At 45.0% G+C, this 15,003-nt stretch overlaps 1 protein-coding gene across 7 annotated transcripts in view; it reads right to left on the bottom strand.

Moving 5' to 3' along the window:
* Positions 1 to 15,003, bottom strand: part of CNOT1 (CCR4-NOT transcription complex subunit 1) — a 2,171,110-nt gene that overhangs the window by 1,585,102 nt on the left and 571,005 nt on the right. For all 7 annotated transcript variants that reach the window (XM_069654650.1, XM_069654658.1, XM_069654642.1 and 4 more), the window contains one exon: positions 6,234 to 6,344. In XM_069654650.1, coding sequence (XP_069510751.1) covers positions 6,234 to 6,344 — 111 coding nt within the window. The remainder of the gene's footprint in view (positions 1 to 6,233; positions 6,345 to 15,003) is intronic.

The following is a 15,003-nucleotide window of genomic DNA, read 5'->3' on the forward strand; positions in this document are numbered from 1 at the left end:
CCAATATTGGGAGACGGGACAAATCCCTCTACTTAGCTCCATACCTTGCCGTCAACTGGTCATCAGAACAAACCAACCCAACGCTAGAGCCAACAACATCAAACAACCAAATGCAACCACGCAGAAGGATGAACACTAGAAACAAAAACCTGATCGATGCACTAACACCATACATTACCAAAACAAAAGAAACTTCCAAATCTACACCCACAATTCCTGGATGACTAACCAGATGAAAACAAAAATCCAAGACAGTACCTAGAAGAACTCTTAGACGACTCCGACACCGAGACCTCAACAAGTAATCGACCAGAGAGGAAACCTCAAACCCGACCAGAGGACCACCCCAACACAAAAGTCCAAACCAAACCACGCCGCTAAACTCTACTGCAATCTAATTAACGCAAGATCCATTTCAAAACACTCAGATCTTCAACATCCCTATGACAACGGCATTGACATCCTATTCATCACAGAAACATGGCTGGATGACCACTACAAAATCCCACTCGAAAGCTGCCTTCAACTTAAAATGCCTTCAAATAAAGAGGAAAAACAAAAAACGGGGAGGCATCACAACAGCATTCAAAGAACACCTGAAAATAAAAACAGACGAACCGCACATCAACTGTGAAACCATGGTTCACCCCACTACTAAGCTACATGAAAAAAGAAGAAAAAAAAATGGAACTGGAATGGAGAATGGATACAACCCAAAAAGAAATTCCAGAAACAAATCTGCACATACAAGAAGGAAATTTTAAAGGTGAAGAGAAGACATTATGATGACAGAATCCCCAATGCCACCAACACAAAGAAATGTTCATCATTAAAGAGATGAGAAACCCACCAGGCTGCGACAACACCCCCAACGACCTGGCAGACCACACAAAAAAAAAAAAAAAAAAAAAAAAAAAACACAAACGCAGAGACCATAGAAAACAGACCAACCACAACCGAACGTACCCAACACAGAACCACAGCACACTCCAAAATGTTCCCGAAATATCAGAGGCATTCGCCTTGTTGGTAAAACAAAGCAAGAAAGCAGGATCACCCATGGATCCCTGTCGCCCAGACATCTACAAATCAATCCTCGCACAAGGAACACCAGCAGAATATTACAGAAACCTTCTAAATCTATCACTAGCAACGGGAACTGTACCAAGGACCTTCAAATCAGCATACTTCAAACCACTTCTAAAAAACACAAGTGGCAAAGTTGAAGACCTCTCCAACTACAGGACGATTTCAAACATTCCCTACCCAGCAAAACTCCTAGAAACCTACATATACAAACTAACCCAAGAATATGTAGAAAAACACCACTTGCTAGACCAAGCTCAAGTCGGCTTCAGACCCGCAAGAGGAACAGCACTATCCATCCATCTGGGACGACCTAAAAAATAACTCAAACACAACCTCAGCATTCATCATGCTTGACCTCTCCGCAGCCTTCGACCTAGTTAGCCATAACATCCTAACCAAAAGACTAGAAGACATACGCATAACAGACAGCACTACTATGGACTAAATCATTCCTACCACACAAAACAGAAACCGTATGGATTAAAACCTTCAAATCCACCCCTCAAGTTGACTGTGGAGTGCCACAAGGATCCTCACTATCACCACTGTACTTTAACATCTACTAGACTCCAGTCATCAGAATCTTCAAAAAATACATTACATGCTACAACTAAGCAGATGATACTCAAATCTAAAAAATCTAAGACACCCATGCCGATCAGTCAACCCTAATCAAGTGTCTAAAAGTCGTCTTCAACTGGATGAATGCCAACAACTTGAAAATCAACCCAGGAAAGACAGAAGTCATGATCATATCCAAAGACCAAGAGAACAAAATCGCCATCCTGCAGCCAACGGAAATGTGAACCGCACATTCACCATCTAAGGTAGTAAAAAACTGGGAGTCCTGACGGACAACACCCTAACCTTAGAACCACAAACACATGCAAAAGTCAAGGAATGCTTTTTCCTCCTCCACGCGGCAAGAAGAATCCTAACTTTTCTCTCCTTCACGCACAAAACTCACAATCGTCGCCCTCATGTCAAGAATCGACTATGCAAACAACCTCTACCTCGGAATACCAGAATATCTCCTGAAGAAACTACAACGGATCCAAAATTCAGCAGCCAGCCTACTCCTCAAACTATCTAGAAGAGACCACATCTCTCCAGCCCTAAAAACATTACACTGGTTCCCAGTAAAACATTGCATCACTATCTAAAACAATGTGCATAACGCAGAGGGCAAGAAGTGGACAACGAGCAGAATTCCAACAAAAATTATCTACAAACCAACGACACTCCTCAGATCAAGCAACGAAACATGCCTGGAACTAAAACCATACCTTAAGAAAAAACATGGAGGCACCTCCTTCTACCACTTAGCCACCAAAACCTGAAACATCCCAAAAGAAATAAACACCAAAGATTACCTAAAATTCAGGAAATTACTAAAAACCTGGCTCTTCAACACCACAGACTCAAACTGAATACCGAAACAGATAGGAAAGAATGACTAAACCTAAGGACACAGACAACCCCCAGAACAGAGTAAAAAAACTCCAGACAACTAGATGGGCAACGCCAAATCAAATCGAACACAAGCGACGACCATTAAGACAAACAACCCAGTCAATTCCAGCCAACACCATCACTCGCCCCATAAGTGCTACCAGGTACCAGACTATTATAGAGTTTTCTATATGTTAGCAATCACCACACTCAAACTAAGCTGTGGCCCTTAGCAGGTACAATAGAGTGGAAAAAGAAGGCAGGTAAGGTTATGAAGGAAGTTGATGGAATTCTAGGACAGATGGGAAAGGGACTGAATACCGGATACAAACAGATAAGGACAGAGGCGCAGAAATGTCCTCGAACCGCTTCTGGGGAGATTCACTAGCCCAGTGCCTCACTTCAAGACAGAAATGCCAACTAACCAATCCACTAACAATTTCCCCCTCTGCATACACCTCTCAAACTGACTGGGTCTAGAAAGTTACAAATGTAAGTAAAGTCAATTTCACTTCACTTGGAAACAGTAGTTATCCAAGAGAAGGTATTTAAACCTTAGAAGGAATCCAAAGGATTTCTATGTGAAACTGCACTGACGGTGCTGTGCGTCACAATTTAAGAAGATGCCGCCTATGGAGTTTATCAGACTCCAAAACCAAAAGAAATGGTGTTCAGATTACAGAAAAATACATGAGTGGGAAAAAGGTTTTGCTCTCTCCTGGATAAAAATGAAAAGTCCTAAAGTCCAGCAAAAGAACTGGGGGTCTCTAAGGTAGAAGGGAATTCGCAAATTTCAGAGAATTCTCAACACTCCGCCTCAGGTCTGCGTGCCCTGAATGGCCCAAGAGGCCCTTAGGGCAGCCCCTACCCCGCAGCCCCCCTCGGCGATGGACCCAAAGGCAAAGGGCACCTCCTGATGAAGCAGCTCCAGATCACGTCAACCAGCAGCGACTGACAAAGTAGGTGAGGTGTGGACAAAGGGATTGGCAATTACTGCTCCCAATCAGACTGTCCGACCCATCTTTTCCTATTGTCCCATCTAAACCTGTAGTTTGTTGCACATTCCTATGTTGGCCACATCCAACGTGTAGGCCAACTGTCGCTTAGCCATAACTCTCATCCAAGAAAGTTGTGTTTAATCAGCCATATCTTGCATTCAGACATATTTGGTTAGGTATGTACATATCCCATCTAGGCAATTTCACTTTACTGCTCTGGGAAACAGCTTATCCAAGGGAAGGTATTTAAACCTTTGGGAAATCTGAAAGACTTCCCTGTGCCACAGCACTGAAGGGGCTGTGTGACAATGTAAAAGATGACGCCTATGGAATTTGTCAGACTCCACAAACAAAAGAAACAGTTCAAAATCACATTTAAATATGAGAGTGGGGGAAAAGTCTCTCTAGGTTAAAAAAAAAATCAAGTCCAAAAAAATCAGCAAAGTTGCTGGGGGTCTCTAAAGGTGGAGGGAATTGGAACATTTCTGAGAATTCTCTCAAACACTAGCCCCGGGTTAGTTGAGGAGGATGTTCCTCCTCATGGCACGGGGGTTGCATTTCCTTCAGCGTCACTTCAGCGTGCGCAATGCACGCTGACTTGACACAATGTCAATTTCACTGCTGCAGCCATTTAGAGCTGCAGCAGTGAAAAGAAAGTTAAGTTCCTCCTTCGATCTAAGGAATTTTCTTTTTTTTTTATCGAGAGGTGTCATAGAAAAGGGGAGACACTCCCGAAATAACCAAAAAATGGCTCAGCACTGGGAGGGAAAGCCTGGCAGGACAGCCACCTTGCTGTGTGATTGATAACTAGACTGCAAATGAATGGGAGAAACCTGCATAAAAGGCAAGGTCTTTTGCTTGGAAGGCAGAGTCATCGGAAGAAGAACTTTGAAGAGATGCTTGCTGCAACTCCTGGACCATTGTTTGCCCGGTGAAGCCCTGCTGCAGTGCTGAAGCTCCACCTAGACTAGAGAAGCCCTGCAAAGGAAGACTTCTCCCCATGGGTTGGTGGGACCAATCGACCCAAAGACTAACTCATCTGGAAATTCTCCCAGAGCTGGCTGTACTTATATTGCTGCTGCAGGGACCGATTGCCAGGGAGAGAAACACCAGAATAGAGTGAGTCTTAAATCGAACCCGAGCTCCACAAAGATCCTCCAGACTCCCATGAAGCAGGAATGACCAAGCCTCAGCCACCTCAGAGTGCTGGACCCCAGACGCGAGGAAAGTCCATAAGGTATCCAAGAACTGCATGGCGCTATTTGCGAGAGGTTGAAAGCGCAAAGTGCTGCTGATCCGAAGTTTGCCCATTGCTGCCGCCAACCTTCAAACCAAGGTGCAGGAGTCCTCAGACATCTTTCCTCTTGTCCCCACGACTGAGGGCCAGGAACAACAAGATCAGCAGCCTAGAACAGGAACAGAAGCCAGCTGAACACAATTTCTACAGAACTAAGGTACTGTAAAATTAAGGGGTACTTACCTCTTGTCGTGTAGCCTTGCTAGCTCTCAGTTGAGACGTGCCTTGGTTGTCCTTGCAGATTTGCCCTACACAAGCCTTCCAGCTTGTGGCCAACAGCGATTTCATTTTCTACAAAGATTCCTAAAACATTTTGCAAGACTGTTTACATCTCTTGAAGAAGCCATTCAGCTCTCCAATACTTTTTGCTCAATTTACATTGGCTGTGCTGGTTTCCTAAAAGACCAACCTCTGACTTTGTGCTTTACCTATCCCTCCGAAAAGGCAGACATAACTTGTGTAGCTGGGAAAGGGTTAATCTACATTGCAGTGGGGGTCCTAAAGTACTTACCTGCTTAAGAATATCTGTTAACCTTTGTTTCTTCCCTCTAACCATTTCCTTTTGACACCAAACTCAGTATTGCTTTAATGTACCAGTGACATCAATGTCCACAGTGTCCTAGTTATTAGTCACCTCAGGGTGTAGGAAGTGTGTGCAGTCCCAAAGGGTTATCTACTGATGTATTGAAACAGAGTTTGTACATTTCTGAAGTATATTTTAAGCGTTACATATGTGCTCCGTTCTAAAGAATGCTGATTCAAACTGACTGTTAAATTGTTTAAATCAAGAACCCTATAGGTTTTATTTGGATACTGGTCACTGTGAAAGTCTAGGTTACCCTACACCTCATATTTACCCCTTTTGAGGTAAGCTTGGCTGCTCAGTCACTCTACCAACATGTGTAGTACATGCGTATACCAAACGTTGGGTTAACTATTGCCAAGAGGACAAGGCTGGTGCAGTCCCCCAAAGGGTACTGCATACCATCTTGCCTAACACAGGCCAATGGGAATTTTCAGGAAGCAGGCAACATTACAATTGTGATGTGGGGAAAGAGCGTGAGAAACAAACTATTTAAAAATGCTCAAGAAGAGGCACAGAGGTCAGTCAGCTAAAATCACAATGCTTAACTTGCCAGGAGCAGGCCGGAAGAAAAAATTAATAAATAAATTAAAAAAAACACCTTTATCGTAGTACTGGAGGGAACTTTAAAGAATGTGTGTTCATTAGAGAAAACTTATCCATTGGAATATGTTCAAGTAGATAAATATGCAGGAAGAAAAAAGTAGGAAATATCCCATCTCAGTAGAAAGATTACATCTCTCCACTCTTGGTGTGTTTTGAATTTAAAGCACAACAGTGCCTGTTCTGATCCCTTAAACTTCAGCCAACTCACCAGTTCTTTTACAACATCTATTAAGACTTCTACATTCCAGGTATGAGCTTGGGAGCCATCGCTTTTGTCCTTTCCATCACTCCATATACCGCTGCCAGGGGCTGAAATGGACTGAAAAAAAAAAATTAAGTGTTCAATCCCATGAAAAAAAACAGGATTCTAACCATACAGAAAATATATAGTGCAGTTTTACATGAGCTTTTAAACCACTAGGGTGTCATTTTGCAGGATAAAAAAGACTTTTGTAGAATTTTCTTAAGACATTTGTCTTACAACTATGGGTCGGCCCCCACCTTATATTGGGGGTGGAGGGGCATACATCAATGTCCATTGATAGGATACATTTTCTGAAATCCAACTAAAGACTTAGTAAAACCATACAACAGAGTACAAAATTCGACTTTTAGTACAAGGCTGAGTATTTGTTAGTGTAGACAGAGCAGCCAGGCTGATTTAGGAGGAAGAAAGGGCTGTAGGAAAGTACAAAGAACTTGTAGTATACAATTGGTTCAACAGAAACACTTACACCCAGAAGCATTATAAAACAATAAAAGGTTTACTATTATGAATACCAGCAGCCCAACGAGAATCTGAGGTGCAAGTACTTAGTTATACTGTGTTTATGATTCTATGACAGAGGGCAGATCAAACTCTCCCTAACTTCAGAACTTACATCAAATGGCTCAGACAAAACAAACACCAATCTCTCACATTGTCTATATGTTCCGACCATAGTACGAACTATAGCTATATGAAATTCAAAAAAGAATCAGGATGTGAGACCCGCAAACAGTATAACAGTTTGACACATTTATATTTGATCCCAAAACAATTTTAAATATTTACATTACTTTTGATGAGCAGGAAAGTGACAGACATGTTTAGTACAAAAAGGGGGGTACAACTGTGTACCAACCTAAGGAATGTAGAAGTAAAAATCCCTAGCAAAATGCACAAGTAAATACAAAGATTGGGTGAAACATAACTCAAGCGGGTGCTACCCGAGGCTGCTATTCAGTCCAGGTATATCTCAAACTGTGTACACAACACTATATACAAACATACAAAACGGGGTTAAATAGTTGTGTCACAGGTCATCGACACTGTAGTGTTTCGGCCATATGGGGCTAAATTTGAGCCTGTTATTATGATGGCCTTCATCAGGAAAGACGTGTAGAGTAGGTCTGTCCGTGGGTATTATCTGTGGGTGAAAGGACAACTGAGTATCTCGGTAGTTTACTATTTAATTCAAGGTTATTAAATAAAGGCTAAATAGTGCCTGGAAAATACACCATGTGGTGTATTGGAAGTACAGTTTACCGTCAGCTGGAAGTTGTACGGAGTGGCTGTGCTTGGAGTCCCTTTTATCAGTACAGGGAGCTGTGGTGTCAAGCATACACTGTGGTTGGCTTGGAGAGCCTGGATCAAGGAATCCGGAATTCACTAGGCTTATGATTAGCCTTGTGGTCTGTGTGAGGAAAGAAAGGAGATGCGTGTCATTTCCCAACCCAGATTAGGCACACGACTTGGTGTGGTAAGCCGTGGTATAAAAGAACAGGAGTGCTGTATGTTGGAGGTCACAGCCTCCCAATTAGTATGCTAGTGCTCTATAGAGTGTTGGTGATCTAGAGGGAACTAGACACGAAGCATGGCCGTTTAAAATGTGAAAACGCTTACAGTAGCTGGTGGACTGTGCCAAAGCAGCGTGAGTTGACGGGACATGGCCATGTCCCACGAGGAAGTGATCTTGTGAAAACCAGTGTGCTCGGGCTGGTTATGGTCATTGCGTAGTCAAGCTAACTTGAGATGCCAGCCTATGGGCATTGCAAGTGATCAAGAGGATCCCAGGAGCGCGTCTGCATGGAGAGTGATAACAGGGTAGCGCCCAGGTGTATTGGTGGAAAAATCTTACCGGTTTTCAGGTTGCCAGGATCTCGCTGCGGTCACGGCATGCCATGTGCTGGTTGCCGTAGAGATTGCGAAGATAGCTCTGCTCTCATAACGCCCACTGACAACCTGACGAATCAGGAGCGGTAGCGTGGACAAATGAGGCAGTGGGTGTGTGCGTCGAAGGATGTCAGTCACTGCTGCAGGGACTGCAACTGCGCGGGATTGGCTGAAGACTGCTGTACGACCAGGGTGTATGGAAGAGGTCCCGCCCCCCAGGCACAAGGCAAATGCTATGGGGTGTGTGCGCCAGCCTGTGTGCCGTAAAGCAAAAGTGAAACTAAATGGGAAGGTGGCACCGGAGTTCGACGGGAGTTGAATCGTGGCCGTGCATCCTGGGAGATGTAGTGGTCTGAAAAGTCAGAGCGTATATAAAAACGTGCCATTTGGGTTGACGATAGTTGCAATACATGTTGGATATCGGTGCATTATCATTCAAACTGGTGCGTCCAATTGCACAGGCGGGGAAAAACGGGCCATTTGGTGCAATGTGTATATATATACACACATGTGGCTGCAATTCTTGATAGTCAGATATCAGTGCGTCCCATTGCATAGGCGGGTAAATATATACACGGTATAGTGAGCAAGTTGGGTACAGATATGCATACGTTTCTCACATAGAAGATCAACATGGTACATTTTTTACATTTATACCAAACATTTTTACAAAATGGGACCTTGCGTAGGGGTCCTGCATGGTAAAGCTGAAGGACCAAATGATGATACAAATGGGGTTTCATTTACAGGTCATATCGGAGGCAAGTGAGGGTGTGAAGACACCAGACCTGTGTTGTAAAGGTGCGGGAGCGGCGAGCAAGGTGGTTCCCGCCCCAGATGTCTCAGCAGGAGTGTGTTGTGTGTTGCTGAACTTCGTCCGCAAAATGCTTCCAGTCAACTGTGATGTTGAGCCCATTCTTCACTGTGTCCAGTTTATGGACCCATTTTTTGTTCTAACCTGGTGAGGGCTAGGTGGTCTCCTCGTTTCTGTGGTTGCAGTTACTGGAGAATTGTTCATGCGTATGTCCGTTCTTGACAAAGTGCTCTACAGGGGGTTTATCTGGTACAGTGTTTTTTATGCAAAACCTATGTTCATTTATCCTCCGTTATTGGCCTGATTGTAATGTTTTTTTTAAGTGTTTTACTCTTGTGTTCTTTGATTGTCGTTTTAGACAACTCCATAAGCATCATTTCATTTGTGTCACACAGAACCCTCAGTGCAGTGACACAGGGGAAATCTTTCAGGCTGACCCAAGGTTTAAATACCTTCTCTGGGATAAACTGTTTCCCAGAGAAAGTAAAGTGAAATTAACTTTACTAGTCTTTCCAAATTCCCAGACCTAGCACACCCCATCTTACAACAGAGTACTGGAGGGGTTACTTAGTATCACCTATGTCTAGAGACTCATGTAGCAGTCAAATGCTACCCTTTCCTCTCGATATGGCTGGTGGCAGTGATTTTACAACAAATTCACGATTTTTCCCCGACCGCGAACACCGGTAGCGTTAAATCGCAGGAGCCATGTTTTTCAAGATGGCATCTGAGCCCACTTTGTTTAAACAGGTCCCAGTCTTTTTTCGCCATTTCTTTTTGGAAAGGTCCTTCTAGAGTTTCTCTGCGCGCCAAACCAGGTTTGGTCCCTTTGTTCCTATGCCTTTGGCGGGCTTCAGTCCTGAAGCCCGCCTCTGGCGCTTGAGTGTCTGGGGTGGGCAGGAAGTGAGGGAGGTGCCTGAAACTCCCTGTGCTTAGTCTCCTAGGAGACCCGAATGCACTCTGGTGTGATAGGCTGGCTGACTGTCCGGCAAGGACAGCCACCCTGCTGGTTGAGTGACAGCTAGGCTGGAATGAACGGGAGGAAACTGGATAAAAGGCAAGTCTCTTGGCTTGGAAGGCAGACTACCACTGGAACGAAAGAACCGAATAAGAGCTTGAAGAGGACAGCTGCTGCCACTCCTGGATCGTTTGTTTGCCCGTTGAAGCCCTGCAGGTCCGAATCGCAAAGTTCATCTCAACAGAGAAGCCCTCCAAGACGACTTCTCCCTTTGGGACAAATCAACTCGTAAGCCACCTGGATACCATTCTCAGAGCTGGATGTATTTTCCTCAGAGTGCTGCAGGAAACCGAATAGCCAGGGAGGACACCAGTTTGTGTGCTTGATTACAGCTACCGGAATTGAAGATTTGCCTTTGCCAGCTTTTGACCAGTCGCAGTGCAGGAGTTCCGACGTCCTCCCTCTTGTCCCCACGACTGAGGCTCAGGAACAGCGAGATCTGCAGAACTACCAGGAACAGAAGCGTTCAGCTGCATCTTTTTCTTCATTGTAAGGTACTGTGAAAACCCAACCAAGAGACCATACCCCTCACTGCGAAAGTGCTTGAAACTTTGGCAACTTGCAGGCCTAGTCAGCTTGTGACCCAACATATGACTCTTTTACATACGTCTGAGAACTTTGGTAAACACTTTTCAGTTATACTTCCAGAACTGCTTTATCCTTTTACAAGACTTTAGCCCATTGACTTTGGCCTAACCTATTGCATTGAATCAACTCTTCCGGTGAACTCAAACTATTTGCACCGTTTAAGAATAACTAATATTTGTTTTGTTAACTTATGCCTTTTTGCTCCCACTTCAAATGCTCTGAATGCCATTTTGCTCCACCTTCAAAGTAGTTTCAATGCATCAGACACTGACACTGAAGTACATTATGTGATATAGATTGCCTCCTAGTGAATGTTTTATAACTGACTGTGAAATAAATGAATAAGTGTTTTACCAAGAAAGCTTAGGGCGAGTCTATTTGAATACTTGTAAATATAGACCTCTGAGTAACATCCTTACAGCTCACATTCCCTCTTGAGATAAGCCTGACTGCTCAGCAGCGCTACGACAAAACTGTAGTACAGATTTATACCCAAGGTTGGTTTTGCTTACACTTATAGTCCTAGTTGTGTGTAGTGATCCCAAAGGGTACTGCATACAAACTTTGTCTAACAACGCTTTTGTGACAGACCAGACCACTAAAGCAGTTCTAGGGGAGTATGGGCCCATAGAGAAGAGGGGGATTGGGGCCGGGACAATGGGACCGCATGAGATAAGGACCAGTGGCCACAGGTTGTGGGATCAGATTCCCATCATAAACCAGGAGGTTACTCTTTGTTGAGACCCATGGAAAGGAGCCGGTTATCATGGAATATTGCTGGGGCTAAGTCCAAGTTCGCAGGGGAGGACATAAGGGAACTAATGTAGCAGTTTGAATTTATTTTCGTCCAGGAGAAATGGGAACAAGATACGCTGCTCCTGGATAGTTTTCAATCATTGTACATCGCAGCACTAAAAACCATACAGGGGTATGTCATATGAGGGGATGGCAGTATTTGCTAAGTCCTTGTATGAATGCAATCATGTTGACCTAGATACTCCGAACTCTTGCGTGCATTTGGTTAACAGCCTGGACGGCAATATGAAAATTGTCTTGTTTAACTTCTACAATAGCCCACATAAGTCTAACAAGGGGCAGGGTCTGGCTCAACATAAGCAACGGTTTGATGACTATATAGACTACTTGGACCAGGCCCCACACATGGTCCTGCTGGCAGGGGGACTTAAACGTCAAATGTGGCAGTGGCTCCCTCACCAGATTTATTAGATGTCAGAGGACCATCTGTGGGGAGTACTGGAACCAGAATTGATGGATCCCTGAATGTGTGGGGAGGGGGTTAGACTAACATCCTGGCTGCACCAATCGGGCCTGAGAACAACTAACGGCTGCACCAAAGGCAACAGACCAGGAAAAACAACCTTTAAAAGGAAGCAATGGAAGTACAACTATCGACTATTGTTACCTCGTAATAAGGGTTTGTAACACGAATAAGAAAGTTCATGTCCTGAAGGATGAGCCGAGTGATCATTATCCCTTGGTATTGGAGCTTGTGATCACTAGGTTGAGGGGGGAATTGCATCATCCCGCACCTTGCTGCAAGCATACTGGAGGGCACCAAATGCAGGATAAGGTGGCAACCAGAAAATAAAGACTTAACTGTTGCAGAGGATCTAATACAATGACATACAATTCCTTGTCTATATGCTAGAGGGGATGCTGGAACCCTGGCGAGGCTCGAACTGCTTGGATGATTTTGATCTCTTGTGCAGGAAACGGACTGCAGAGTGGCAGAAGGTTGTCAGCAAAATTGTCCAGAAAAAACAGGCTTCCTGGTGTAATGAGTGCAAGAAGGAAAGATCATCTCTGCTTGCACTGCTAAAAGGGAAAGAACCAAATAGCAATTTCATCAGCAAGAGCAAACTATAAACAGGTAGTAGCAGAGCTAAAGCAAGTACTGGACAGGAAAGCATGGAAAGACCTGGTGCTGCCTGCTTCCCTGGGTCCCAAACACAACTGGGAGATGGGTTAGAAAGCAATGTAGCAGATGCAGACTGGATCAAGCACTTTGCCAACCTCTATAATCTGCCTGAGTTGGTAACGGGTGTGGAAGACAGACACTGCTGACGTAACAGAGTCTCTGGTAATAAGGCAATGCAGAGAGGAAAGGCACCTGGTGCTATTCAGCACCGAAGTAGTAGCAGATGCAATTGCCCACCAGAAACTCAGTCGCTCGCCAGTATCGAATAGTATTCCCGCTGACCGGTTCAGAGACTATGTAGAACTGGGGGCCAGCAGTAACAGCCTGTTTGAATGCCATATGAAATTCTGGGAATCATGGGGGGGAATAATCCACCCCATTTATTAGAAGGGCCCAAGAAACAACCCAGCCTCAGACCGATTTCACTCCTTGATACGCAAAGATGTTTGGAAGAGCGCTACTGGGTAAAAACACAAGTGGCTCTCTGGATGAGATACAACTGGGGTTAGGGACAAGCTAGCAAATCCTAAACCTCAACCCGATTCTAGCCAACTCGTTTTACTTAAAATGTGAGCCAATATATCTTGCCTTTATGGACCCAGCACGGGCCTTTACAGGAAAAAGCTGTGACCGTGCTTGGGCCACAGGGTTGCCCGGCAGGTATAATGGATTTATTGATTGGTCGGCAAAGGTAATGTATGGGACGTTCTACCCAGTCCTGGCATGGTATATGTCGATGACAGTCCCGAGTGTGCACACACCAAGAGCTCTGCATGACCTCATCAGTGCGTACACAGATTTCATATCACGGGATCTGAAGGTTAATGCTGCCAAGTCGGCTTTCATGTCGTGCTATTTGATTACTAAGAGCCATAAATGGCACCAATTTGCACAACTTGACTAACTAGGGATGCGCCTTACCTTGAAACCTGCTGCTCAGTGAAGGAAGGGGCCAGGTTTAATCGATCCCTTTGGGGGTTTGGGGGAAGTGGGGTCAGGAGATTTATGTTTATGTCCAGCTCTGAGCTATTGACCTGGCCAAAGCAAGGGCAGTCGCAAAATATGGTGCCTTGCTTTGGAGCTCAGGCAACACAAAGCACCCAAGCGAGTACCTCTTAAAGCCATTCTCTGCCTCCCTCAACGTGCCCCAAATTACAGTGACCACACTGAGCTAGGGATACGGTTTTTGGTTGAAAAAATTGAGATGGAGCCAATCCTGCACTGGGTCAGATTATGGGCACATCTGAAAGCTGAGAACACATTGATCAAAAATCTGATAGCCAGAGGTTGTCTTAAGAAAGTCCCATGGCTATCACCAATAAGGAAGTGGCTGGTAAAACAATGCTGAACATCATTTGGCCAACATTTTCTCCAGCATGAGGTCTGGCAGATTCAAATGCTCATAAATATTCTCAGTCGTCAGGTTGGGAATCTGCGGTAAAAGAAAGTTTCACTTTCGTTTATAAACGGTCTTTCTCCTACAAACCAATCACTGAGCTCCAAATCATACTGCCCCAGCCAATGCCTGCCCTCTCCCCAAGACACTCCTCTGGCAGCCATCTTCAAATTTTTACCTAACGTTCGAGTGTTGGGAGTCCTTGTGTTTCACGCTTAGAGCTTTCTGTGTTTTTCGTGCTTTTTGGCTGGGAAACCCCCATTTTTGTTCAAATCAAGCCTGTGTGCTCCATGATCTACTAATCCCATTAAAAGGGATCTGTTTTCCGGCATCTTTCATCGCTAGTAAAGGGTAAAATCTTTTCTTGGACGTTTCCAGAAGGCACTCGGACGTACACCCCACCGGATCATCATGTTGGAGGAGGACAGGGATTCCCTCTTAAAGCTCTGCACCAGCTGCGGTTTGCCGAATGTTTTCACAGAAGACAAACATTACCCTACCTGTATGGTCTTCACCAGCTGCACAAGGTGGAAGATTGCAAGATCTGCCGTGGCTTCTCCAAGAGCACTATGAAGGATCGGCACGTCCGGCTGGCAACATGGCTCAAGGCCAGGGCCTCTACACCAGGTGGTTCACGGGGACATGCAGTATCCGGATCTAGCCAGGCAGATCGGGCTTCCAAGTCCTTTGAGGGTGCTCCATCAGTGGGGCCTCAAGACAAGGCCAAGTACTGAGATTCAGTTTCCGTCAGGGTCGCCACACAAGTGGGTCCATAGTAAGGGCACATTCATCCCACCAGCCTCAATTCGCCAGCCATCGCTCCAGATCGAAAAGAAAGTCAGCAACCCCAGGGAATCTGCGAGAGAAGCCGGAGAAGGCCAGGCAGGAAAAGGTGTCCACCAAGGTGTGGGCAGCTGGGGAGCAGATCTAAGTGGATCTAGGTCACCTGGCCTAAGCCCAGGCCACCTGGTGCCTTCCTGGTTGCTGCTCTTTTCCCCCCACTTAGCAAGCCCCACCCACCTGGTGTCTTCCTGCTTGCCACTCTTTTCCCTCCTTAAGGAGCCCTCC

Source organism: Ambystoma mexicanum, chromosome 1p (assembly GCF_040938575.1).
Source record: "Ambystoma mexicanum isolate Mex_15411 chromosome 1p, UKY_AmexF1_1, whole genome shotgun sequence".
NCBI lineage: Eukaryota > Metazoa > Chordata > Amphibia > Caudata > Ambystomatidae > Ambystoma > Ambystoma mexicanum.